General features: G+C 42.4%; 2 protein-coding genes across 3 annotated transcripts; one reads left to right on the forward strand and one right to left on the reverse strand.

The window, feature by feature from the left end:
- Positions 1-2,841: 2,841 nt before the first annotated feature.
- LOC146692947 (uncharacterized) lies at positions 2,842-9,093 on the reverse strand. The gene is made up of 2 exons (XM_085433233.1): positions 7,816-9,093; positions 2,842-7,736 (listed from the first exon to the last, which is right to left on the reverse strand). The coding sequence occupies exon 1, from the start codon at positions 8,556-8,558 to the stop codon at positions 7,827-7,829; it is 732 nt and encodes a 243-aa protein (XP_085289359.1). The 5' UTR covers positions 8,559-9,093; the 3' UTR covers positions 2,842-7,736; positions 7,816-7,826.
- A 9,171-nt stretch (positions 9,094-18,264) lies between these two features.
- On the forward strand, positions 18,265-27,217 carry LOC146692948 (5-hydroxytryptamine receptor 3A-like). 2 transcript variants are annotated; one of them, XM_085433230.1, is made up of 9 exons: positions 18,265-18,395; positions 18,972-19,132; positions 19,237-19,281; positions 19,647-19,753; positions 21,946-22,115; positions 22,275-22,435; positions 22,929-23,139; positions 23,658-23,867; positions 26,237-27,217. In XM_085433230.1, the coding sequence occupies exons 1-9, from the start codon at positions 18,341-18,343 to the stop codon at positions 26,539-26,541; spliced, it is 1,425 nt and encodes a 474-aa protein (XP_085289356.1). In that variant the 5' UTR covers positions 18,265-18,340; the 3' UTR covers positions 26,542-27,217. The 2 variants fall into 2 exon arrangements, with proteins under 2 accessions (XP_085289356.1, XP_085289357.1); XM_085433231.1 differs by lacking the exon at positions 23,658-23,867.
- Positions 27,218-27,522: the final 305 nt, after the last annotated feature.

Raw genomic sequence — 27,522 nt, forward strand, 5'->3', positions numbered from 1 at the left:
CCCATCCAAGATTTGTGTAAATAAAGCTGTTCGTAACTGTAACAAGCTGTTGTTAAACTCGTTATGGGGTCGTTTCAGCATGAGGTCAAACATGGCATCATCTGAGCTCATTACAGACCCTTCCAGATTTAGCCAGCTAATGTTTAGCGACCAGTACGACGTGCGTCAGTTTTGTTTCATCTCTGACGACGTCGCAATGGTGCAGTGGCGCCACGCTGATGGTAGAGCTTCCCGTGTGAAGGACGTTAATGTCTTTGTCGGGGCCATGACCACTGCACACGCCAGACTCATGCTGTATGATTTGCTAGACAACTTGCAGCAGCGCGTGCTGTATTGTGACACGGACAGTGTCATTTTCACGGCACGCCCTGGCGAGCGGATGCCTCCTCTAGGTCCGTTTCTGGGGGATCTCACAAGTGAATTAGATTGTGGAGAGGATGGTGTGGAGGATTACATAGCGGAATTTGTTTCCGGTGGGCCAAAATGTTATGCGTATCACACATCGCTGGGCAAGACCCAGGTCAAATGTAAAGGCGTCACACTGAATGCATTAAACTCGAAAGTTGTCACCCACGACTCCTTGAAAGGTTTAGTCCGCAAGTTTGTAGCCAATCAGACATCAGACGCACACCTAGTTGCCGTGTCTGATAGCATCAGACGCGATAAAAAGAAGCTTCATTTGAAGAATGAAACCATTGTGAAAAAAGTTAAAGTTGTTTACAATAAGCGCCGTGTGCTCCCAGACTTCACAACCCTTCCTTATGGATTTTAAATTAGAACAGGGGTTTGACGCCCGGTTGCAGCATCCGTTCAGCATGGTGGTCAGCGGTCCCAGTAACTGTGGCAAGACTTTTTTTGTTAAAAACATAATTGAAAACTCTTCCAGGATTATATCATGCAGCATTGATAACATTGTGTATATATACTCATGCTGGCAGACACTATATGACCAGCTTCTTAAGATAAGAAACATAAACTTTGTTAACGGTATACCCGAATCTCTTGCTGATGACACCCTTCTGCCTGCAGAAAAGAACAATTTGTTAATTATAGACGATGTGATGAACGATGCAGCTAACAATTTAGAAGTACAAAATGTGTTCACAAAGTATGTGCATCATAGGAATTTGAGTTGTATATATCTAGTTCAGAATTTGTTTATTCAGGGAAAATCCAGTAGAACCATTTCCTTGAACACTAATTACCTAATATTGTTTAAAAATCCGAGAGATAAATATCAGGTTATGCTTTTAGCCAGGCAAATGTTTCCGGGTAATACTAAATATTTTATAGAAGCGTTTAATGATGCCACATCGACAACATACGGGTATCTTTTAATAGACTATAAAGCTAAGACCCCGGACTATTTAAGACTCAGAACAAATTTACTGTCAGACCGTCCGGTTGTTTACATTCCAAAACAAAAATCAGCAAAGAGGTGAGAGGATGTCATCACGCATGCGGAGGAATCTGTCTCTGTTGGAGATGATATACAGGGCTCCTCCTACTCTACGCAGAGTTATTATTAGTAATTCAAACTTAGATTTTATCAATGCATTGTGTGAGATAGCCTTTAATGTATTGCATGGTAACATTCCACTGACCAATCAGCAGTACAAACAGCTAAAAAAGAAAAAAACAATAATCAGACTGATTGCAGACAAAAAAATAAAATCTTTGAAAAAGAGAAAGACAATCAACCAATCTGGAGGGTTTTTACTGCCGTTATTAGGGGCTGCAATCCCTTTCATAACCAGTCTGATAGCAAACAGGTGAAAATGGAACATGTGCAAAAGATGTTTTTGGTACCCCAACACCAGTTGGACTTAATAAAGCAACAGCAGCAGCAGCAGCAAACAGGCACCATCAGACAACAGTCTCAGAACGAGTTGGACAAGGAGATGTTACAAGTGTTACAAGATTCTGACATAGATGTGTATGAGAAGGCTAAAAAATACAGCGATATTCTCCAAAGATACCTCACCCTTGTGAGACAAGGTGCCCGTGAAAAGAATGTACTGTCTTTATCATTACCTGAACAATTTAACAGGGATGTGCAACCCCAGTCGGCGGACACATTGCCTGTTCATGGTGATGCCGGGGTGCGGGATCTTGTTGCGGAGAATGTTTTAACACACATACCTAAAAGGAGTAGGAGGAATGCAGAACTTATTCTATCAGCGGTGAACCGTTCGCCACACTTGATCTCTTACAATGACAAAGGCGAAATTGTTGTTGATAAACAAACCATCCCTGGTTCACACATTTATGATCTAATTAAACCCGTCACAACCACACACACACCTTCTGAGGGTTTGAGACCTATCGGTTGGACAGAGTTTTTAAAAGCTTTCTCAGATTTAAACATACCGTTATCAGCCATATCTAACACAGGCATACGTAAGACCGTCGCCTTGTATAAAACCGATCACACACTGTCTGAAGACCGTGGTTTTTTAAAACACACACCAAAAAAGAACACCCCCGGTGGACCGCTGCGACATAGTACACTAAAAAAAATAAAGAATAAAAAAAACAAAATAAAGGGGGGTCCTGTAGAGTGGTTGGATTTTTGAATTCAGGTTTTTTTTCTTATTGCAGAAATTGTTTTTCTGCTAAAAATATTTGCTGTTTGGTGTTTTTCTACTGTTGTGTTTTTTTTTCACTTATTGCTGCTAAATTGTTTTGTTTTATTTTCTTTTATTACTGTTAAATATTTTATGTCTTTTATTACTGGTTAATGTTTGATTTCTTTTATGTTTAAACAAAGTATGTTATGAATCTATATATATATATATATATATACGAGATTTGATAATAAATACCATTGACTCGATTAAATCATGCTCTCATGTTGTTTTTATTATTATTCTCATTAGTACATATCAGTATCCACATTGCACACACACATAATCACTGCATACAGCAACAGGTTGTATGTTGTTGACAAATCGACACACCATAGCATCATTACAAATTAAATCAGACCCATACATGTTAAGCAGGCGGGCATAAGATACACCATTTTGCATATGATATAAAAAAAATACACAATGTTGACCGCATGTGATGGAGAAGTCGTTCTGCACTTGTTTTCCTGAATATAAAACAGTGGAGCCGTTTTTTAGAAGAAACATCTTTATTGCTGGGGGAAAACTGTCTAACGAGTGACCAAAACTATCAAAAAAATAACCGCGTCTGTCTCTCGAAATATAAACAGCAAGCCAATGTTCCCCTGGCATCGTAGAAGGGTGGGTGTTTACAATACACATAGCAGGGAGTCTTTGAAGCCGTTCAGTGGTTAGTTGATCATAGGCTAACACGCCTAGGAAATGTGTGTTTTTATTGATAATGCCGCCGACCACGGCTGATAGTTCTATAGTGTTCATGACCGTTTTTGTCTCAATAGTAGTCCAAGAGCACCTGTCTCATGTTAGATATTTCAATGACTGAATCAAATACAGAATAACACAAGAGGTTCACTGTACGGGGTAGTGGATTTCTGAAACGGGTTTCCAATCTCACGTTCCCAGTTTTAATTAACGACACATTCCCTGAATGTCCTTCGTCAGCTTCCAGATTGAAACAGAATAAAGTGTAGCCGTTACCAAAGTCGTCACGTGTTATGGCCAACGATCTGTCCTTTAAATGTCTTCCTGTGGTTTGTATCAGCTGGTAAAATTCTCTGATATAGTGTTTTCTCTGGAAATTTGGCTGGAATGGTTTAGCAGGATAAGCCTGACTATCAGCATATAAAGACATAAATTCTATATCGCAGTTTTCAAAATGAAATGGATTACGCTGGTAGGAGCCTGTGTATGCTTCATTGTCTATGAATGCAATGATGACAAATTTAGGTATCCTACCCATAAATAAATTGTCATTTGTTGATATTCTAGCCCCTGCAGGTATGGAGAAGGTCTTTAAAGATACTCTGTCTACCGTGTATTTTGCGTTTGCATGGTGCAATGCCTTGCTGTGTGCAAGTCTGACGCTAGGTGATACACTAACTTTCTTGACAAAGAGACTGGCTGAGACAATTTTAACTCTGTATGCATTGGCATCCGCTGTCATGAGAGCAAATTCGTCTTTAGAGCGCACAAATTTCAGCGACAGGTCGATTCCATTAAGTAACAGTTTTTCTTGAAAAAACAGGTCTGCATGTACTGGTGCAATCAATTCAACAATACTACTATTTGCTGTGTAGCCACCTCTGGTCATCAGACCCTGGTTCTCTCCTTCTATAGATGTGTCATTCATGTGTGATGCTGTATCCTTACAGAATAACCCGGTGCTGAACTGTGTGTCTAAAGTGTCCTTATTATAATTGATAAGACATTCTATCACACCTCTGTATGGATATGTATTGGATGATTGACTAATGAGCCGGTCTCCCAAATTAATATCGACTTGACTAAATATGCTGCATCCAGGATAATTAATAAATCCTACATTAGCGTCCCTAGCCAGGTTTGAGCCATCAGCGTTTGTGATTCTCACCCGTGTGTAGATATATGAGTCATTTAGATCCAGGTAATCTTCACCCGACGATGAGATGTAAAACTCGATCGGCCCTCCATCAGTGATTGCAGATACAGGTGGGATTTCAATAAATGTACTTTTCTCAATGCTAGTCTGTGTGTATGGGACAGTAAAAAGATCGAGCTCTGTTTTTACACATTCTCCAGAATGACTGTGTAACAGTGCCATTTAGAATATGTCAAGCGCTGCAGTTTTTGAACGAGTGGTTCTGGGTCTCTTCACTCTGCGTGACGGTGTCCGTTTGGTGGCTCTCCTGCTAGGTTTTGTGGTTTTACGCTTTTTAGACAACGGCTGCCCTGGGGGTGGGGTCTTAGATGGTTTGGGCGTATACACATACAAGCCGTTACCGTCCTGCTTAGTGGTTGAGGGTCTGGTTATGTTGGTTATGACATCAGACACTATGCCCGATGCGGCTGTTTTTAGGTGTGGTTTGACTATGCTGACTCCTTTTTTAAACAGCGGTACTGCAAATCTAAACAAGCTACGGAACAACCCACCCAGACCTGTCCCATATTGTGTACTGGTCCCAACATACCCTCCGAGCTCTCCACCAGCCTGTGATAAGTAGTATTTTACATATTTTGAGTCATCAGAGTTGTAGACGGCCATCCTTTTTTTTTCAAAAATGCTGTGTTATCGGTCGGAAGTGTAACTTGACAAACACTTTGCCGTATAAAAAGGGTATGTGTTGATTTCGATCGTCTTTCAAATCAATTTCTATGTCGTCGATTAATGTCTTTGACACAGGTGTGTAGTGTGGGCTGTCAAATTGTAGAATAGGCAACCGGCGGTCATCGTCTGTAATATTTATAGCTCTTAATAGCCTCGCGTGGGCGTCACCCACAAGCTGGTAATCAACGATATCTGCATAAATAAAGATGTTATATTTTCCCCCGTATATGTCTGCGGGGTGCGGGGCATATGTGTTTTTATAATGAAGTGCAAACGGTTCTCCTGTTTTGAATCCTAGGATTTCCGCCAGTCTCCCTCTAAATGTGAGAATAGTCCCCCTAGGCCCCATAACACAGGCATGGTTACTAACGGCGTTGTACTGCATTTTAATGTCTCCAGTGGCTTGGTGCTGTTGACATTTAAAATTAAATTCTTTTATTATCTGTTCCACAGATGCATAATGGCCCACAGACAGTTCGATCATGGTTATGGCTATGGTTCCGTCTTTGACGGGGTCATGAATTTCCACTTCCGAATCTGATTGTGGAAAAGTCCGCCATATGCGTGGGTACTGTATCTCTATAACAGCGACCTCATATGGCTGATCCAAAACAATAGGTTTTGCTAGCTTTGTTCTAAAATTAGATATCTTATTACCCGGGTAAACATGTGATGAAGCATTCGAGAAGAGGCTTACATAGAAGCCTGCATTGTTGTTCTTTTTATTCATGCTTTCTCAGTCTATGCTCAGTGTTGAATGAATGTGTGTAGAGCTGCGTCATCTGAGTTAATTACGCCTCAACGATGTCTTTTTCTGGAATCCACGAATTAAAGCTGTTGGGCCATCCTAGCCATTTCACTAGCACCTGCTTTTTCCGACCCACTTTTTTTCTAGCCAATATGTTTTCAATTTTAAATGTTTTGTTTTCATCAACAACCACACGTTGTATCTCAGGCTCATAAAATGACCCTTTCAATACCTCTCCTGCTAGATCCACTAGTCTGTACACTGGGGGCTGTCTCCCTATACGTTCCTTGACTGTGAAAATCTCATCGGTGTAGGTCTGCTCGTATCCTTTTCGAAACTTTCCTCTCAGTTTTGATATTCGTACAGTGTCACCGATATTAAATTTAAAGCGCAGTTCCCTCTGAGGCCTCGTTTTGTACAGCGCGTTGAAGACCGACTTCTCATTATCCTTATTCACCTCTGCCGGAGCCATTTGGATAGATCTGTGATAAGCATTGTTATATGCTTGTGTGAGATCTGGTATGATATCTACATATCTCCGGGAGTTGGCTGATGTTAAGTACTTCCACATTCTACCCTTGAAGCTACGATTGAATCTCTCGACAATACTGCATTTAACCTCGCTAGCTGTTGAGAAATGCTTGATATTATATCGCTTCATTAGCTGTTTAAAGGTTGCATTATAAAACTCTTTGCCTTCATCTGTTTGTAGTTTCACAGGGATCCTACCCTCACTAAGTATATCCTCAAAAGCAGCTGATACAACAGACCCTGTCTTGTTTGTTAGGCATCTAACCCATGCGTATTTTGAGAATACATCTATACATGTTAGCAGATATCTCACATTATCATTATCTGTCACATATTCACACATGTCAACCAGATCGGCTTGAAACTGTTTGTCGACCCCTGTCACCAATACTCTATTTCTGGGGAAATGGATCCTCGCAGGTTTATGGAGTGTGTAGGTGTCGTCTTGTTCTAAATAATGTTTGACCTGAGATAGTGGAGGTGTTACACCTGATGCCTCCCCTGCTGCTATACGTAGCTTATTTAAACTGGCTAACCCCGCAGGATGGGCTGGATCATGATATATTTTATGCAATGTGCTTTCCATGATTTACAAACCACAAATGACTATGATGTTGATGTTAACAAGTCTTTTTATTTAATTTTCACAAAGACACAATCACAGACAATGGATACTTGGACACCCCACATTAAACCAGATGTAACCCAGCCCAGTAGTTTCCAATCATGCGGAGCATGGCTGGTTTAACACGGCGGGCGCAAGTACTTGCATCTAGCAGGTGCCCAATGTTGTCATTAATGGCGCATACTATATATCGCTCTGATCTCAGTTCACACATGATGTGTTCTGCAACTCTGCGGATTTGTGTTCCAGACCCATCTGCAGTGGATGAGCGTACAAACAGCCGGATGGCAGGGATGAATCGCTCAGTCTGGAGCCTTATCATCACATCATCATAGTAGGTGTCGAAGAAATACTCAGACAATTCCTGCAAGCAGCTGTGTTGCACCTGACTGGGGTGGCCTGTTTGGCATCCGTAACATGTCTCTTGTATAAACTCATTCAAAGCCAACATTAACAGGTGGAGAGTTGCGAGTTTGATGTCGATTACAGTTTCATCCCACAGGTCTGATATGAGGGGGTCCTGCGAGCATTGTGGTGAGGGTGGTGGAGTCTGGGGGGTCGGGATTAGCAGCTCTGTTGATGGTGACTCCAACAGGTCCCACGAGGGCGTGTCATTCTCTGTAAAATGAAAACCACAAGCTCTTAATTTGTCACATAGATACACACTCAACCCCACACACCCGCACATTAAACCTACCAGTTTATTGTTTAGCTGTCGGAAGGTCTTATGATTTTAGGTTTACACAGGGTACCAGGCAAACCAGTCTTCGGACAACTCGCCAGATCGTCAAAAACAAGGCGCTTTCTAATACTCTCGTACGCAGTGTTGAGTCTGTCCTTCTTGATCGCGTCATCAATCTGGCTAAACAGACGCGACAAACCTCTCCAGTCGCACCACTGTATAAAAAACAAGTCCTTAAACCATCTTGTGCGCTCTTCGAGGTTTAGAGGGTATGGATTTAACCTCCAGTTTTCAAGCCCTCTGGAAGCAATAAGACTATCCCTGTCATCACATACACTGAGAAAAATAAAGTCGTCGGGGTTGCGATTGAAACGATCAGCCTCAACCCTGTAAAGCTCAGGGCCTGATGCACTGTTCCACTGGGAAACATACAGCAGCTCTGGGAAACCCACATTGTCCAGGTCCGCACACACTACGGTGCGGAAGAGCTTCCAGTTTTTAGTAGACATGACTTGGGCTTCCCCCCAAAACAATCCCTCACCACAATCTACACTAAGCACAACTGTCCCTTCGGTATATTTAATGGCATACACATACCCTTCGACGCCTCGATATTCTAACTTGAATACAGTTCCATCTGCGTCATTTCCACAGCGTTGCTTTTTACGTTGAGGACCCCGACTGCATACTCCTGAAGACATACCTAGAGTGCCTATGGCATGGGTGATGTCCTGGCTGGGTGTCATTCCGAGCTCCATAGGTCGATGCGTCGGGGATCCTTAGCGAGCGCGATGTGTCGGTGCTCTAGGTCGATGCGTCGGGTATCCTTAGCGCAATGTGTCGGTGCTCTAGGTCGATGCGTCGGGGATCCTTAGCGCAATGTGTCGGTGCTCTAGGTCGATGCGTCGGGGATCCTTAGCGCAATGTGTCGGTGCTCTAGGTCGATGCGTCGGGGATCCTTAGCGCGATGTGTCGGTGCTCCTCAGACCGTGGCGGTGATGCTCTTAGAATGTGAAAGGATCGCTTTTATACCCATACAACCTAGCACATCCCACTAGGAGGAGTCGTTCCCGCCCAGAGGGTAAGAACACCTGAACACGCATGCGCACACACACACGAAACTGGTCAAATCGGTTTGGCTGGCCGCCATCTTGGACTAGTGCCATCGAATTACTGAACGCGCATGCGCACACGCACGAAACCGGTCAAACCGGTTCTCAAACCGGTTTGGTTGGCCGCCATCTTGGACTAGTGCCATCGAATTACTGAACGCGCATGCGCACACGCACGAAACCGGCCGCCATATTGGACAGGTGCCATCGTATTACTACTTACATTGCTGTCTGTATTATTGTTTAAGTCCTAAATGATCACCTTTAAAGTGTTTGTGTAACAACATCATGTACAGTAAGACAGGCATGGAGAACAGCACTGACTGGGAGGGTCTTTGAACAGATGACATCATACTTGCCAACCTTGAGACCTCAGAATTAGGGAGACATTTGTACATATACATATATATACAAAAAACTTGAATTTTACAGTGTTTATCGGATAAAATAAGTTAAATGTTATTATTGTACAGATATTCGGGAGGGGGACTGAAATTCGGGATTCTCCCGGAAAAATCGAGAGGGTTGGCATGTATGGATGACATACTTCAATAAGACTTTAAGAATGCACAAGCATCTACCTAAAATATATTTATTTAATCATCTGTGATATTACTAGCTACAATTATAATGTATTTTTCATCTCCCTTGAATGAACAGGCAGCCTTAAAGTACTTAAGCAAACTTGGTGCAGCAGTAAAAAAAAAAAAAAAGCATTTGAAACACCAATAAAATTAAAAGAACTGAGCCTGTGTCAAGGAGGGTGCAGTGGCAGGATGAAGGATCCAAAATGCAGGACTCGTACACAGACTGACAACTTAGAGCAGCCGCTTTTAATTTTGGGAAGACTTTCTATAGAAAAAAACTCAGAAAACTAGAGACGAAACTGGAAACACAAACTAGAAAACAAACCAGGAACTGAGAGCTAAAGCTTAGCCAAGAAACCGAAGGAAGAAACACAGCAAGGTGAGGGTGGAACAACGTGATACCATGTGAGTGAAGTTGGCCCCCCCACCTTCTTCAAATCCAACAAAAGTGGTATCAAACGTTTGTGCTACGTTTGTGCTGGTTTGTGCTGCTAAAATTGTCGTTTGTGCTGCCTCTGTTTTAAAGATATTAATGAAAATGCAAACGTCAAAAGGTCAACCAGCCCCCCACATCACCCAAATCAAACAGAAGTTGATGTCACAGGTTTGTGCTGCAAAAATTTTTGTTTGTGGTGCTATTATTTTAAAGATATTAATAAAATTCCATCCATCCATCCATTTGCTTATCCTTTTAAGGGTCGCAGGGGGTGCTGGAATCTATTCCAGCTGTCATAGGGCAAGAGGCAGGGTACATCCTGGACAGGTTGCCAGTCTGTCACAGGGCCAACACACAGGGACAGACAACCATTCACACTCACATTCACACCTATGGGCAATTCGGATTAACCAATTAACCTATCACCACAAGCTGCATGTCTTTGGAGAGAGCCCGGAGAGAACCCACGCAAACACGGGGAGAGAACATGCAAACTCCACACAGAAAGACCCTGGCTTGATGGTGGAATTGAACTCAGGACCTTCTTGCTGTGCGGCAACAGTGCTAACCACCGTGCTGCCGTAATAATAACATTAAATAACATTTATGAAGAAATTTAAAGGGGCATGCCAGTAGGTGCGTATCAGTTTATAATTAGATAAGGTGTTTTGAGCCAATAAGCTGGTTGTGGATCACTGGCTACCATGTTTCTTAACATTACCTTACTCCATCTAGTGTGCTACCAGCAGGGTATATGCTAAAATGCTAATGGTTGTTAAAACATTAACCTAATAATATGTGAACTGTAGCTTTTAAGTCAAATGCTAATATTAACAAAAGTGCTGTCATTTGTATGTGGGCTGTCATGAGCAAGTTGTATAAAATTAACATACACAGGAGTGCACTTCAGTGATTCAGCAAATCTGGACTCAAAGGCTCCAAACAGCCTGCAGAACTGTGAACCTTAGGTAACTGTCAATGTTACATGAAAGGGCCGACCTATATTTTTTGCAAGAGTCAAACTTCTGTAGCCATGGTCACAAAGGGCTATTAAATGAGTGGGCTATTAAACACGTGTGGGATTGACACAGACACAGATTTATCTCAACAGAGTCTGGATTTATCTACAAGTATTTTAATGATGAGCTTTGAACATTGACTAAATTCATTTTTATACTGATCAAATGAATTTTGAACTAGATCGTGGTAAGGATCAGTGTTGGGACTAACGCATTATTAAGTAACGCGTTAGAGTAACTACGTTATTATTGTGGTAACGAGCACGGTAACTAGTTATTATGTCAAAACCGGGAACGCGTTACTCGTTACTGGGATTTAAATAGGCTCGTTATTCGTTACTTCGTGTGGCGGCATCGCAGAGCTTCCACAGATTCAGTAACATTAGCAAGTGGTGGAGGCCAGCAGGTGGATGAAGGAAAAGGGAGGCAGGAGCAGAGACCCGAAGCAGCCGCTGGTCCGAGAGAGTCAGGTGAACTGAACTTCAGGTAAGAAGTTATGACCTGCAGTCCATCTGGGTCAGATATGAACCAAGTTTAGGTGGAGTTTATTTTCGTTGTGCTGACTTTTTCGTACTGCGTGCTAGCTAGCATGACGGAGTTTCTATACAGCTGGGTGGGTGCTATGTTACTGATGTTGAACTTTATTTTGTTCATAAGGTTAATTATTAGAGTTGCCAACCGTCCCATAAAAAACATAATCGTCTAGTATTCAGAGAAAATATTGCGCGTTTCTTATTGAGGTGAAAAGGAACATTTTGTCCTGGACTTCAGCTACAATGAGAAAGACACAAAGCTGGAGTTATTCTGTGTTTACGCTGCACAGCTGCCTCTTCTTCTCTCATTCTCCCCCTCCCTCACCCGTTTCTACTTCAATCATGAAACTGATCAATGATCAGCTGATCGGCTTTTCTCTCTTGTTTATTTATTGCTCACTTTGCGCCAGAAAGAGGAAACCAGCGGATGTCGCGGTAAACAACAGCAGCACGTTTGATCAGCTGTTGTTAGAATTTATTTAATATTACTTTCTACTATCAGCTGATGTTTGCTGGAGCCTCAGCTGTAAATGGTAAATGGCCTGCATTTGTATAGCGCTTTTTTAGTCCATAGGACCCCAAAGCGCTTTACACTACATTCAGTCATTCACCCATTCACACACTGGTGATAGCAAGCTACATTGTAGCCACAGCTGCCCTGGGGCGCACTGACAGAGGCGAGGCTGCCGGACACAGGCGCCACCGGACCCTCTGACCACCACCAGTAGGCAAACACGGGGTTAGTATCTTGCCCAAGGATATTTGGCATGCAGCCAGGATGCAGCCTGGGATCAAACCACTGACCTTCTGATTAGGGGCTGACCTGCTCTGCCACCTGAGCTACAGCTGCTGGTCATGATATGGTTTGGTTATCTGGTGAGAGGGAAACATGAAGATGAAACCAGGAGATGTCCTTACTGGATCATCAGAGCTGTGATGGAGAAACAGGTTTACCTTTTAGCTGACATGAATGAGTTGAAGGGAAGTTATGAACTGTTTCTGAGAGACAAATAACCCCAGGATCCTTTTCTAAGCAGCTGACAGCTGGTAACTGTGCAGGGGCAGGTCTAGCAAAGTGTTGCCAGGGGACAAGGTTGGGCATTAAAAGGGAGAGGGGGGCACAAAGAAACACTTTCTTATTCTCATTTAAAATGTCTCACTTTTAAAAAAATAATTATCTGAGTCTTGCAACAAACAATTGATAGATTGATGCATATATACCATCAGAACAGTGTACATCACTGCCACAACAGTGTTTATTTTCATTCAAAGGCTTTATGATTTTTCCTATAATGGCGGCCGGTCTCTAGTCAAAATGCCCGGGACGATTTTTTTGTCCCAGTCCAGCCCTGTAAGCAGCTCATCTGCAGTCTGGTGTTACCTGCATCTTCCTATTCAGAAGGCAGAATTTCCGAGTTCTGAGTACAATCGAAAGCACCACGACTGCAGTTTTTGTGTTGGATGTAAAAAGCAGGCTAGGATAGAATCAGGCGTGGGATTTCTCTCGTGGAAATGTGCACATTATTTTTTCCTTTCTATTGGTAGGTGGCACAGTGCACTTGTGGCAAGTAAGCAAGCTAGAAGACTGGCAAAGTTATGGAAGAAACACATTAACAAGAGAATTCTGAGTAAAACCAAAGTTATTTTCCCTAGTAACTAGTTACTTTGAAAGTAACGAGTAACTTGAAGTAACTGAGTTACTTTTGATAGAAGTAACTAGTAATGTAACTAAGTTACTAATTTAAAGTAACTTACCCAACACTGGTAAGGATAAACTGATAAACTCTGCCAAAAAAAACAAACATAGCGACCTGTGTTTGGTTTGTGATCACCAGGGGGTGCTATCATACACATTCTTCTGAGAGAAAAAAACAAGAGTTGAAGAAAACATGTGCTAGCTATCTTATTTGCATTTTTAAGCTAGATCCCATGAGCAACAGCAATCATCAACACTTCAATTTACTACGTCAAAACAGTGTATCAAAGTAAGTAATTTAAGATAAGATAAGATAAGATAAGATAAGATAGAACTTTATTAATCCCTCAGGTGGGTTCCTCTGGGAAATTCGATTTCCAAAAAAAGCACAGCACCGACAGAAGTTACAGTTACAGAATGTTATATATATATATATATATATATATATATATATATATATATATATATATATATATAACATAAATACAGAGACAAATATAAATAAAATATACAAAGGGGATAAATAGAATAAATAGGAATTAAAAATAAAAATACAAGTGAATTGCACATTTCAAGTATTGAGTCTATTTCACTGTTGACTATTTACAAAAAGTATTGCACAAGGTATTGCACAGTGAGGTGAAGAGGCACTACAGCTTAGTTGTTCACTTTTAATGTCCACTTAAAGATGTAGAATTAAAGTTATAACCAAATTATAGCACTAATATATCACATTTTTAATTTTTGCTTGACAGATGCCAAAGAAATCAGTGGTGGACAAAATTGCAGTATTTGAAGTCCTTCGTGCTTCTAAAGAAGCAGTCATAAAAAATGGAAAAGTTTCAACTCCAAGTGATGACATATGGCAAAATCTATGCAAACAACTTGGTGAAAAGATGACACCAAAAGCTCTTTACACTTTTGTTAAATTAAACAGACACAATGTATGGGCTGCTCTGGATTACAGTGATGAAGAGAGACTGACTGACACAGACAGCAGTGACAATGATAATGATTTTGAACAAAGCAGCTCTCCTTTTCAAAACAAAGACTGCAAGACTTTCAATGTGGAGCTCCCATTTGAACAGTGGATACATATGATTCCACATAAAGTCACATACAAAAAGAGTACTTTCAAGAAAAGGGAATACACAATTTTGAAGCCAGGTACATGGACTCATGTTGTAAACCAGGGAATCTGGAAAGAGGTTAAAAGTACATGCACCATTACTTTTAAACGAGCCAAGGTGTACCTCAGAACTGTATCTTGTTTTATTAAAATCAGAGGCTTTTGCAAAGAGTGTAGTGGCCAGCTGTACATTACATGTGAAAAGGAACCTGAAAATCACTGCCCAATGGTGCTGAAGTGTGTAATGGCAAACACGGATGAATCCATGCACACTGGCTTTTCTTTTTTTTCTTTTTTTTTTTTAAACTGCTTTTGGTTAATTTATTGCCTGTTTTATTTAGTCGTTTTTTGTTTTTGTTTTTTTCTTTGCCTGTCCCGTTTGGCTCTTTTGCCATCAGAATTATTGTCTAAAGGCAAAGAAAGATGCCCAACGGATTTACTTTACCAAACTGACCATCCCAGCCTTGCCGTAATGGTCCATTTGATTCACCTTTTATTGTTTATTTTATTTTCACTTGCTGAATACGGGACAGACTTGACTGGGGGAAAGAAAGAGGGAAAGAGAAACAGCTGAGAAGAGGGACGGGGGAGAAGGGCAAAAAACAAAAACCAACAGAACGGGCAGAGAAAAAAAGAAAAAGAAATGCATCTATCGATCACCTGGATCACCTGTTGAGAAAGAAAAAAGAAAACAAGCAGAAGAGAACAAGAGTAATAGAATAAACAACATCACAATGATATATGGGAATATGACAGTAAATACTAAATATTAAACATTATTGTGCAGCACATAAGATCAACAGAACACAGTGTGCTTTGAGGTAGGAGCCAAAAAGGGTGTAGTTTGTGGGTGTGATCACCCGTGTGTACACCTGTGAGCATGGACGCGCTTGTTTTTTTTAAAAGGTTCCTTCATGTAATGATCTGCTAGAGGGTGTGGGGGGGCCACAGCCCCGTCCTCCAGGGCATGAAGCAGGTATGGAGGAGATCAAAACTCCAGACATCCAGAGGCCCCCAGAACACAAGAGACCAAGGAAGACCAACAGAGGGGCAGCCGCGCCACTGTCCCAGAAAGAGCTGAGGAGAGTCCCAGATGAGGGCTCACCCAGCAGCCGCGGAGCAGAAGCCAGGGGGGGTTGCAGTGACGCACCTGTGAGCTCCGCCGGCAGCCAGCTGTGCCTGAGTGACCGAGCCCCAGGCCGAGAGGCCGGGGGCAACCCACCTCCGAAGTGGCCCGAGCAAGCCCCAGGCTCCAGGCCCCGATAAGCGGCCGCCAAGGAGTGAGCCGGTGTTTACCCGGACGCCCATCCCCGGACACAAAGAACCACCAACGCACCGATGTCTGAGGGAGTCCGCCACTGGCAGGGGAAGTGGTGGTCGGGGGAGATAGGCCTCCAAACCTTGGAGGGCCTGAGATGTCCCCAGAGAGGTGGCGCCTGACACCCAACCTGACATATAGACACAGACATACAGGCACACACAGATACAAACATCCATTCCCACCCTCATGCTCTCATATGCACTTACTCCACACTCAACCAACGTGGAGACAGACATAAAGAGACGCTGTACACACGATCACACTCCCCAAGCGTACTCTACGAACCGGGTCTAGGTACCCTTGCCCCTGGAGGGGGAAACTGAACCCAGACCCAGGTGGTGTTTCCCTTTTCCCTGCGGTGGGGAGAGGCAGACCGCCCCGACTCGGCAGCAGCAGGGAGGCCCCACACTCCAGACCGCAGTCGGACAGCCAACTCCTCCTCCCAGACCCCCCGCTCCAGCAGGCCGCAGAGAACGGGGGTGAGAGAAGACTCCAAACCTCCCTCCACCCGCTCATTGTAGTGTTGATGCATGTGTGTTCTAAGGTGCATTTAAAACCCAGGAGGGCATGGAGCTACCTGCCAGAGAGCAGCAGGTAAGCGCATAGTCCCTCCTGATAGCCCTCAATGTCTACGTGTATTTAAAATTGAGAGGTGGGCAACGACGCCAGGGGTGAGGTGTACACCCTGATGGTACTTTGGATACCGTGTAGCGTGCCCACCCCCAAGATCCTATATGTATGTGTAATGAGAGTGTGAGTAATGTGAATGTCTAAGTTGTGGGATAAAATTGAAGTACAGGCAGCCAGAAGGGGACAGAGGGGGAGATGCCTCCCCCGCACCCTGGTGACATACCTTTACCCCAAGGCCCTGCATGTGTGGGTGATTGTGGTGGAGTGGGAAGAGGGAGGCAGCTGGAGATGGGGAGGGAAGGAAGGGCGGGGCAAGTGACCCCTCCCTGGGGCCAGCCGCTGACCCCAGTAGGCACCCGCACACTCTGCAACCCACCAGCAAAAGGGGGCCCAGGCCCATCCGGACCGGGGCCCAGTTCAGCAGCGCCGCCTGGCCCTACAGAGCCCGGGACAGCCTACCCGACCCCACCACAGAGAAAACTGCACCCACCCCGTCATCCACTCATCTTCCAGACTACACAAGACAATAGACGCCCAGGCTGAGATCTTCCTCCACCTCTCCTAACTCCTAACTCTCCTAACACAAAGCCTAACTGAAACCAACATAATAAACTCCAATTCCCCCCCATGGTCCCGAGTTATGGAATGAACCAATTTGCAGTCTTCCTTTAAAGCTCGCTCCGCCCCTTTTCCACCTCTTGGCTCCTCAAACAAGAGACTGGAGCAGCTGCAACTAAGGTAACCCGGAAAACAAAAGATTAGTCATACATAACAGTGTAAACTAAAATGTGCGCACTTATTTTAGAATGCAGTGTTATGTGGAAATGTGAATTAATTCTGAACCAAATCAGTTATTTGTCCTGTAAATTAATTCTTATACTTAAAGACAAGTGTGAATGCAATGTTATGTAAAAGCCTCTACACTAATATGGTGATATTACCACTGTGTGGCTGTAAGGGCAGCCATCACATCAGCACATTTACTTTTCTTTAAGCAGGCGTGGTGGGGTCCTCCTAAGTAAGTTTGAACTTTTTACCAAATTATTTCATCAAAGCTTCTCCATCACTGAGATCATAACAGGGATTGTTTGGGTCTTTACAGTCATCTCCACGAAACCTGACAAAATGAGTCTCACTTTGCTCATATAATGCCAGGAGTGTCTCCATATTCCACAGAAGTCTATGCAAACATGTATCAGTATTCCATATTTATATATATTATTGATACTATAACAAAAGCTGTCACCAACACAATTGTCCTAAGGACTTTTTAACAGGATTTCCAACATAGAGGCAGGAATCAAGAGAGTTCAAAGACTCTGGAAAGAAAACTAGTGAGAGAGAGAATGTGTGTTTAAAGACTCCATAACAAATGCTAAGAGATGAGTGAATGATTTAGTCAAGTCAGGAACTGTGGTCTCAAAGAAGACAATCACTAGAACCCTGCACAGGAATGGACTGCAAGATTGCAAACCAAGAAAAACTCAACTTCTGCAAAAGAGACACCTTCACAGCAGACTGAAGTATACTAAGGACAACCTGAAGAAAGATTATGCACACTAGAAGTGCGTCCTTTAGTCAGACGAGACAAAACTAGAGCTCTCTGGCAATGGAGAGGCTGCTTGCTGCCCATTTATCTCCATCAAACCAGCTCAAATTGGTCTGTAAAAACTATTTGCCAGTTAAAATCTTCACTGACCTCCTAATATCACACCACAAATTATAATTGCGTACCTATGTCACATTATTGGAAATTGAAAGCAGCAGAGCCTGTTGCCAAAAAAAAGCTGTCACAACAGTCATCATGTGATTGACTCATACGGAACAAATCCAAGTGAAGATGATAAGTGATAAAAACCTGCTTTGAATCCAAACACTTGCAACAATGTGTGGATGGACGCGTGCATCAGGTACGTGTGTCACACTGCAAAGTCAATATTAGTTTCTGAAGGTGGTTACTGGTTTCACCTGCGCATCCTCACAGCTTTATCTGTATGTGACGGCACCCAAGCTGTTGTAATTTAGAGTATCAGCCACTTGTCATGTTAATAAGGGCTAAATAAAGCTGAGACAGAAAATGGCCGGTGTGAAAGCTGCTGAGCTGATCGTCATCTGTTTCATGTTGCTACAAGGTAAGGCAAGAAAACATTTTATCAACACATTTCACAACAAAGAAAGCGACAGCAATGTGTTGATTTACTTCCTGCACAGTCGTAACACCTTACACATATTTACTAATGTATGAAGGATTTATTAAAATTTAGCATTAAAACTTCCTGTAAGAAAAACAAACCTAACTTAGAGACTAAAGTTAAAGTATTGCCTTCATTTCTTTATACGTGATATACATGCAGATTAATACATAACAGAGAAGCTAAATGGTTAAATGTTTAAAAACTTTCCCATCACTATTATTTTTGTCATTAATTTTCAAACGAAGGAGGTCATTCAGTTACATCTATCTCAATAAAGGGCAGCACTGGATCTGCTTTTATTTTTCAGTGTTTTCAGTACAATTACATTTTCATTACAAACAAAAGAAACGAGTAAACACACTCGGCTCTCACGTGTTTACCCGCTGTAATAAAATAAGCATCTGCTGCACTAAAAAAAAAAATACAAATGGAAGAACTGAGCCTGCGTGTTTTCATGTTCAAGCATTTAACATAATGGTACGTTTAATTTGCTTGTTCTCTTCTTGATCTCAGGCTTTGTGGCGGCTTTGAACTGCACCAGCCCAACTCCTGCTGCCCTGTTTGATGAACTCACAAATCATTTGTTCCCTAACAAACTGCTGCGTCCTGTCGAAACCTTTGCAAAGCCAATAAACATATCCATCAGCATAACAGTGGCAGGAATTTTAGGAGTGGTGAGTCTACACAGCTTATACACAAAATATTAACATCATGTCATCTATGTGGAACTAATAATCCTTATGACTCTAATATACTTTCTAATGTTACTCATCTTTAGAATGAAAAATCCCAAACACTGTCTTCAGTCATATGGCAGGTCCTGGTATGTTTTGAACAGCTCTCAGAACTAATACAATAATGTCACATTTCTTATATGATTATACTGACATTTTGTAAATTATTTCTGTTGCAGCTATTTGTATTTTCAGCACAATGAACCAATCCAGAGCGATCATAAGAATGAATCAAAATGTTTGGCCACTGAATTAATACATAAAGAATACATTACTTGTTATTTTAGATTTCCTTAAGTCTGTAACAGTAATTTCAAATATTTATTATCACTTGGGAACTTTTTCTTACAGTCTAACATGACTTAATGCCAGATGTTGTGTTTCCCTGTTTCAGCAGTTAGCATGATAGCTGTAGTGCTGTGGAACAGTTTTGCTGTTGTTCTGTTTAATGTAGGAGTGGGATATCGAAGGACTGAACTGGGATGAGAAGGAATGTGCAGCTAAAAGAGTTTCGGTTCCTCGGGACAACCTTTGGGTCCCAGACATTCACTTAAAACAGCTGTAAGTTTAATGAATTTTCTAAATCAAGTCGAAGAAACTAACTTTTAATTAAAACACTAAAAATGTCAGAAATGACAAAGCAGTCATGAGAGACATCGCCGTCCACAACTGAGCTGGGAGACCAACACTTGCTCTGTAAACAGAAAGTGGAAGAGCAGGTTTTCTTTGCTAAGGAAGCTTACGTCCTGATGAGTGCAGTGTACTTTGCTGTGGTCTGCTGGGGGAGCAGGAGATAAATAAACTAATCAGGAACCCCGACCACCCTCTGCACCACCTACTGGACAGGCTGCGACATTTATTTTCAGTGTTGTTCAATTCAAATTTTATTTATACAGCGCCAAATCACACTTTATATTGTAAGGTAGACCCTACAATAATACATACAGAGAAAAACCCAACAATCATATGACCCCCTATGAGCAAGCACTTTGGCGACAGTGGGAAGGAAAAACTCCCTTTTAACTCATTCACTGCCAGCCATTTTCAACTCGGGTAACTCCCCACTGCCAGGGTTTTTGAGCATTTTTACTCATTTTTGAAGAGCCACAGAAAACTGTGTGTTATGATCATATAAACGCTGAACCTACCAAAATGAAGAACAGACTCTCTTCTTTCATCAAAAAAAAAAGCTTGTTTCTACCATTTTCCATTCTTTAGTAATCAGCTGTAGAAGAGAGGTGGGTTCCACCAAAAATGCCTGTTTTGACCAAAAAAAGGGAGAAAATGAGCTTTTTGTGAAAAATACATTTCAAGCAGAAAAGTGCCTTTGACACTAATATTTCTTGCTTTGTGACACCTCTAACATATAAAATAGTTTTTCACTTCTATAAAACAGAAATAACACTGAGAAAGGTTATGTTTTATCAAAACAATTTATTTACAAATATATGAAAAAATAAAATTCACTGACAAGCTGCCCGAGGTTGTATTCTGGCCCCTCCCATTGAAAAACGTAATTGACGTCTATAGACGTCAATGGCAGTGAATGAGTTAACAGGAAGAAACCTCCAGCAGAACCAGGCTCAGGGAGGGGCGGGGCCATCTGCTGTGACCTGTTGGGGTGAGAGAAGGAAGACAGGATAAAGACATGCTGTAGAAGAGAGACAGAGATTAATAACAGATATGATTCAATGCAGAGAGGTCTGTTAATACATAGTGAGTGAGAAAGGTGACTGAAAAGGAAAAACTCAATGCATCATGGGAATCCCCCGGCAGCCTACGTCTATTGCAGCATAACTAAGGGAGGATTCAGGGTCACCTGGTCCAGCCCTAACTATATGCTTTAGCAAAAAGGAAAGTTTTAAGCCTAATCTTGAAAGTAGAGATAGTGTCTGTCTCCTGAATCCAAACTGGAAGCTGGTTCCACAGAAGAGGGGCCTGAAAACTGAAGGCTCTGCCTCCCATTCTACTTTTAAATACTCTAGGAACAACAAGTAGGCCTGCAGAGCGAGAGCGAAGTGCTCTAATAGGGTGATATGGCACTACAAGGTCATTAAGATAAGATGGGGCCTGATTATTTAAGACCTTGTATGTGAGGAGCAGGATTTTGAATTCAATTCTGGATTTAACAGGAAGCCAATGAAGGGGGGGGGGGGCAGCACGGTGGCACGGTGGTTAGCACTGTTGCTGCACAGCAAGAAGGTCCTGAGTTCAATTCCACCATCAGGTCTTTCTGTGTGGAGTTTGCATGTTCTCCCCGTGTTTGCGTGGGTTCCCTCCGGGTACTCCGGCTTCCTCCCACCGTCCAAAGACATGCAGCTTGTGGGGATAGGTTAATTGGATAATCCAAATTGCCACTAGGTGTGAATGTGAGTGTGAATGGTTGTCTGTACCTATGTGTTAGCCCTGCGACAGACTGGCGACCTGTCCAGGGTGTACCCCGCCTTTCGCCCTATGACAGCTGGGATAGGCTCCAGCGCCCCCCGCGACCCTGAAAAGGATAAGCGGAAGCAAATGGATGGATGGATGGATGGCCAATGAAGGGAAGTCAAAACAGGAGAAATCTGCTCTCTCTTTCTAGTCCCTGTCAGGACTCTTGCTGCAGCATTTTGGATTAGCTGAAGACTTTTCATTTAGTTTTTAGGACATCCTGATAATAATGAATTATTGTTCTCTTACACTCATCACCTGATTTGAATATATTGTTTTTATATTTTTTCAGTGTTTTATTATTGTATTCTGTTCTATTCCAGCCTGGACGAAGCCAGCTCTACCAAAACTCCCTATGTCTACTTATATAATACAGGTCATGTATATGATGATAAGCCCATCACAGTGGTCACTTCTTGCCAATTGGGAATCTACACCTTTCCCTTTGATATCCAAAACTGCTCGTTGACCTTCGGATCATATATACACTTTGGTAAGGCTGCCTGAAAATTTAAAAAAATAATAATCTCAAAGAGTCTTAAAAATTATTTTTTAAACTCTAAAACATCCCTATAGAGCATCCATATTCTGATTTTAACACAAAACTATGTGCTAATATGCAAATAAGCAAAAGTCTTGAATGTCACTCTAGCTACGGATATTCAGATGATTCAAGGCGCCACAGCTGAAAAGGTCCTGAAAGAGTCCCAAGATGTGATAGTAACCAGTGGGGAGTGGGAGCTGACAGATATAAATATTGCCGATTCCAGCCTGCATTTAGACAGTGGAAGCTACTCTGAGATCACATACTATGTAAGCGTGTTTTTACTGACTTTTTCATCCTTCTGATAATTTATTTTGTACTGTTATAGCTGATCACACTTTGTTTAATAGTTCCTAATTATGGGAAGCCTTTATAAACCAGTCGCTATCATATTGAACATGTTTGTCGTGAGAATGAAAGTAAAGTAAAATCAGGTGCAGATGATGCATGAGTGAAACATAAAGAAACTGAACTGTGCTGTGGTGGCACAAGACAGCAGGGATTACGTCCAGCATTTTGGAAGTAGTTTCCGTTTTAAAAGCTTCATTTCTAATATTTGATGTAATGAGACATCTCATTTATTGACCAAAATTCTGAAGCAGTTGGTAAAAACTAAGTACATCCTATGATTCAGTGACTTTAGCAGCAACAACTTGATGTAATCATTTTCTGTCAGTCACATCGCTGTAAAGGAAAAAGATTGATTGATGCATACAATCTAACAAAATTCTTACAGGTTTAATACTTTTGTCTCTTCCCAAGATCGTGCTAAGACGGAGACCAATCGCCTATGTGGTCAACCTCCTGGTCCCCAGCTGTTTCCTAATCACAGTGGACCTCTTCAGTTTTGTGCTGCCCCCACAGAGCGTGGACAGATCCTCCTTCAAGATGACACTCATCCTGGGCTACACCGTCTTCCTGCTCATAATGAATGACCTGCTGCCTGTTACCGGGGAGAAAACACCGCTCATCAGTGAGTGTACATAAATGTAGTATCGGCTGCATAGTTCTTCTTTTGAAGAAATACACTGTGCTGTATTTATACACTTAAGGAGGTTAGAGACAGTGTTTCTGAAAGACAATACAGTGTCCTTTGGATTATGAAGGGTTGAATTCAAACATCTGTGGAACAGACGTCTCGAAATCAAATTTTCACCAAAACTGTCAGTTCCTAAAAAAACAAGTTTTCTAAACTGTGAAACTCTTCACCGAAGTACATTTTGCAAAACTGGATGATCCCGATCAGTGTCAACTTGCCAAAAGGCTCCACCTACTAAAGACACATTTATTCTTGGGGTGTGGGGGGTTTTTTTTAGCTCTAGTTGTCATGTCAATGACACACAGCAAGATAAGGCATCTATGGCTGTAATCCAGACATTTCTTAAACACGACGGTAACTAAGACTGAGAAAGAGAATATGAGCTCACATGTGAAAATGATTTAATGAAAACTGTTCTGAGTTCTTCCTGTCTTTGGTGCTGTTTCCTGCAGATGTTTTCTTCTCCATCAGTCTGGCGCTGATGGTTGCCAGCCTGTTGGAGACGCTGTTCATCACAAACATTCAGTACAAGCCCAGAGAGTACAGCGCAGTGCCTCACTGGCTCAGTGTCCTCGTGTTACGTTATCTAGCTGTTCTTGTTTGTATCCCTCCAAAGCAAAAGAGCAACCGAGTCACAGTCTCCCTCAATCCATCTCACAAAGGTACGTTATTATTTTTATAGTCCCGTTATTACTAGAAGATTTTGTTAAGAGCCCAAGCTGAAGAAACAGCTGTGGCCTGTATTGACTGTAGTGGACTATGTGTTAGGTTAAACAACATAATGCTGGCATTATGGCTGAGGATTGTGTGTTCCAGCTATAGGGAGATCACATTCCTGAGCCCCCCTGGGAAAGTCTATGCCAGGGTGCCGGAAAAGAGAGTCCGTTCGTTAGTCGAACCTCGGCTGCAGGAGGAACAATTTGGTTTATGTTTTGGTTGGACCAGCTGTTTACCCTCTCGAGGATACTCGAGGTGTATGGGAGTTTGCACAACCAGTCTACATGTGTTTTGTGGACTTGGAGAAGGCATTCACCCATGTCCCTGGTGAGATGTTCCGCAGAAGTATGGGGTGTCTAGCCCCGTTGATACAGGCCATTCAATCCTTATAAAAATGTTGCAGGAGCTTGGTCCGCATAGCCAGCAATAAGTCAAACATGTTTCTGGTGCGTTGGACGCCAACAGTGCTGCCCTTTGTCACTGAATCTGTTCATAATCTTTATGGACATAATATTTAGGCATAGCCAAGTGGCAGAAGGCTTCCACTTGGGTGGCCTCAGAATTTCATCTCTGCCTTTTGCAGATGATGTGGTTCTGTTGGCTTCATAAGGTGACGGCCTCCAGCTGGCACTGGAGTGGTTTGCAGCTGAGTGTGAAGAGGCAGGATTCAGAATCAGCACTTCCAAATCTGAGGCCATGGTCCTCAGCCAGAAAAAGGAGTGCCCACTGAGGGTCAGGGACGAGTTCCTGCACCAAATAAAGGAGTTTAAGTACACTCTAAAATGAAAGCATAGTACAAATAAGCAATTGGAGTTTTAAAAAACAGGATGGAATCAATTTCTTTTATGCGACGCGATGATGGCTGCATGTGTTTCTTTGCAGGTAACCAATGATTTCAAAAATGACCCTCCTTTTAACAAATCCAGTCCGCTATTTTAACTCAATAAATGAGTAATAATAATGATCTCCAGCCTTGTGCTCATCAACATTCTCATCTGAGTTAACAAGAAGATTGTGGAAATGATGTCAGCAGATCCTTTTATGGCAGCGATGAAATGCAGTGGAAATGCAGGTTTTTGGAATGACGTTTATTTTCATGTCAAAAAGGACTTTGCAATTCATCTGATCACTCTTCATAACCTTCTGAAGTATTCGCAAATTGCTATGATAAAAACTGAAGAAGCAAACTTTGTAAAAAATATTATTTGTGTCATTTTCAAAACTTTTGGCCACGACTGTATCTCGTGGTCTTGTTCACGAGTGAGAGGAGAGGGAAGCTGGAGATCTACAGACAGATTGGTACTGCGACTGTAGTGATGCGGAGGCTGTACATCATGTTGAAGAAAGAGCTGAGCGTAAAAGCGAAGCTTTCAGTTTATCCATCGGTGTACGTTCCCACCGAAAGAGCAAGATACAAGTGGCAGAAATGAGCTTTCTCCAAAGGGTGGCTGGCGTCTCCCTTAGGGATAGGGTGAGGAGTTCGGCCATCCGGGAGGGGCTCAGTGTAGAAACACTTCTCTTCCTCTTTGAAAGGAGCCAGTTGAGGTGGTTTGGGCATCTGACAAGGATGCCTCCTGGGTGAGGTGTTCCGGGCATGTCCGACTGGGAGGAGGCCCTGGGGCAGATCCAGGACACGCTGGAGAGATTATATCTGTCAACTGGCCTGGGAACGCTTTGCTGTTTCTCTGGACAACCTGGAGGAGGGGGCCGGGCAGAAGGAGGTCTGGGCTTCTCCGCTTAGGCTGCTGCCACCGTGACCCGGCCCCGGATGAGTTGAAAACCATGGATGGAGGGATGCAAGAAGAATAAACGAGTTGAAAGTTTCTCCTTCACTGAATTATATTAACTTGTACCAGAGAGCCAAACCACTGAGAGCTTCAAGAACCAATAGAAGGATTTTTAAGGCAAATCTGTGTGTGTGTCCTGGGAGCCAGTCAAGTGACATAAACGCTTGGGTAATGGTTATATTTGCCTATATGCAAGAACTCTGATGATGGTGTAGTCCTACAAACAGAGCGTTACAACAGTCTGACCCGTTCGATATGAACGCATGAATCATTTTCTCGCAGTCAGTTCGAGGTACCAATTTTTTTTAAAACTTGTAAACAATTTGATCCTGATGAATCTGGACACGTAAACTTTAGGTCACAACTCTCCACAGTCATGCCACGTATCTCCCAGCTGAAAAGTACGTTATGCTTATCCTTATTTAAGCCGGTAGTAATATAGTCAAGTCGATTTTAATCACCATCTACGACTTAAGAAAAAGTAACCACTTTTTGTGGTCTCAGGGTGTTTTGTTTGTGTTTCACAGCACCATCAGCGAACACCAGCGCCACAAACCTCTCCGACCATCAGAGCATCTCAGATGTTACACTTTCAGCTTCTCTGGACTCTCCGGACCCAGTTCTGGAACAACTGAGGATGTTAGGCAGAGAGCTCACAGCCATCCGAGTTCAGATGGACAAATACTGTCAAGAGACCAAAGCCACGCAGGAGTGGGAAATGATCGGGACAGTGATCGATCGTCTGCTGTTTGGCTTGTACATCATCTTCATTTTTGTGAGCTTTATCACAATAATAAGCATCTGGATATGGAATAATTCATTTGCTACATGATTAGATCAAAAACTGCATCACATGGATTAGTGCCATGGCAATCTTCACTTCACGCATGCACTTGACCCCGTGCTGATTCCTTATTTGTTTGCATATTTGTCACACGTACATGTTTCAGATCAAAGGAATTGATGACCTGAAACATTTTAGTGTGACAAATACACAAACCAAGAGCAAAGAGGGCATGAGTTAGATTTGCTGAGATCAGGAATTGCAGCATTATTTAGTATAATGAAAATAGCCCTGCTTCTGTTATCTGCATTTCATTCCTGTAATCAAAATAGCATCAGTTAATGAGCTGTAAGGTAGCTGGCCTTGGCAAACTCTGCATTTTACAGTCACAAACTGTGGTTTACTGTATCCTGACACTATTTACTGGAGCTTCCCCCCCCAAACATATCAGTAGCCAGAGAAAAATAATGAAAGAGGGACACATTCATAAACTTACAGGCCTCGGCTTACATCCAGTAACCACCATTTTCCTTGCAGACCAGAACCTTGAACACATTTAGACTCTAATGCCATTAATAGAAGTTGTACTTGTCTTTAAGATTCATTAGCAATTAAAACTATTACAACTATTATTGTATTGTTTTTCAATTTCATGGGTTGTGGTTTACCTGCATAATCATAAACAGCAATTTGTGACAAAGAAAATAAATACATGAGACATCAGCTTCTGTGACAATGAAATGTAAGCGATGGTTTCAGCTCTGCTACTTGAACAGCTTGGCATCGAAACTGAGTAACTAAAAATTACATTTTATGACAATTAAAGCTGCTTCAGTTTGAGGTTATACCGCCACCTCGAGCACTCCACATGTTGGGTTGGGCCAAGCCTGATTAGTACCTGTACGGAGACGACTGGGAGCAGGCTGTCCACCGATCAGGTTTGATTTGCAAACCACTTCAGTATTGAACCCCAAATTTGCTCCAAATGCATTCATCAGTGTGACCGGATATCACCTAAGGCAATCATTT

This window comes from Copadichromis virginalis, linkage group LG15 (assembly GCF_057382275.1).
Source record: "Copadichromis virginalis isolate Kocher_CV1m ecotype Utaka linkage group LG15, C_Virginalis_male_GT1.1, whole genome shotgun sequence".
In the NCBI taxonomy this organism is placed as follows: Eukaryota; Metazoa; Chordata; class Actinopteri; order Cichliformes; family Cichlidae; genus Copadichromis; species Copadichromis virginalis.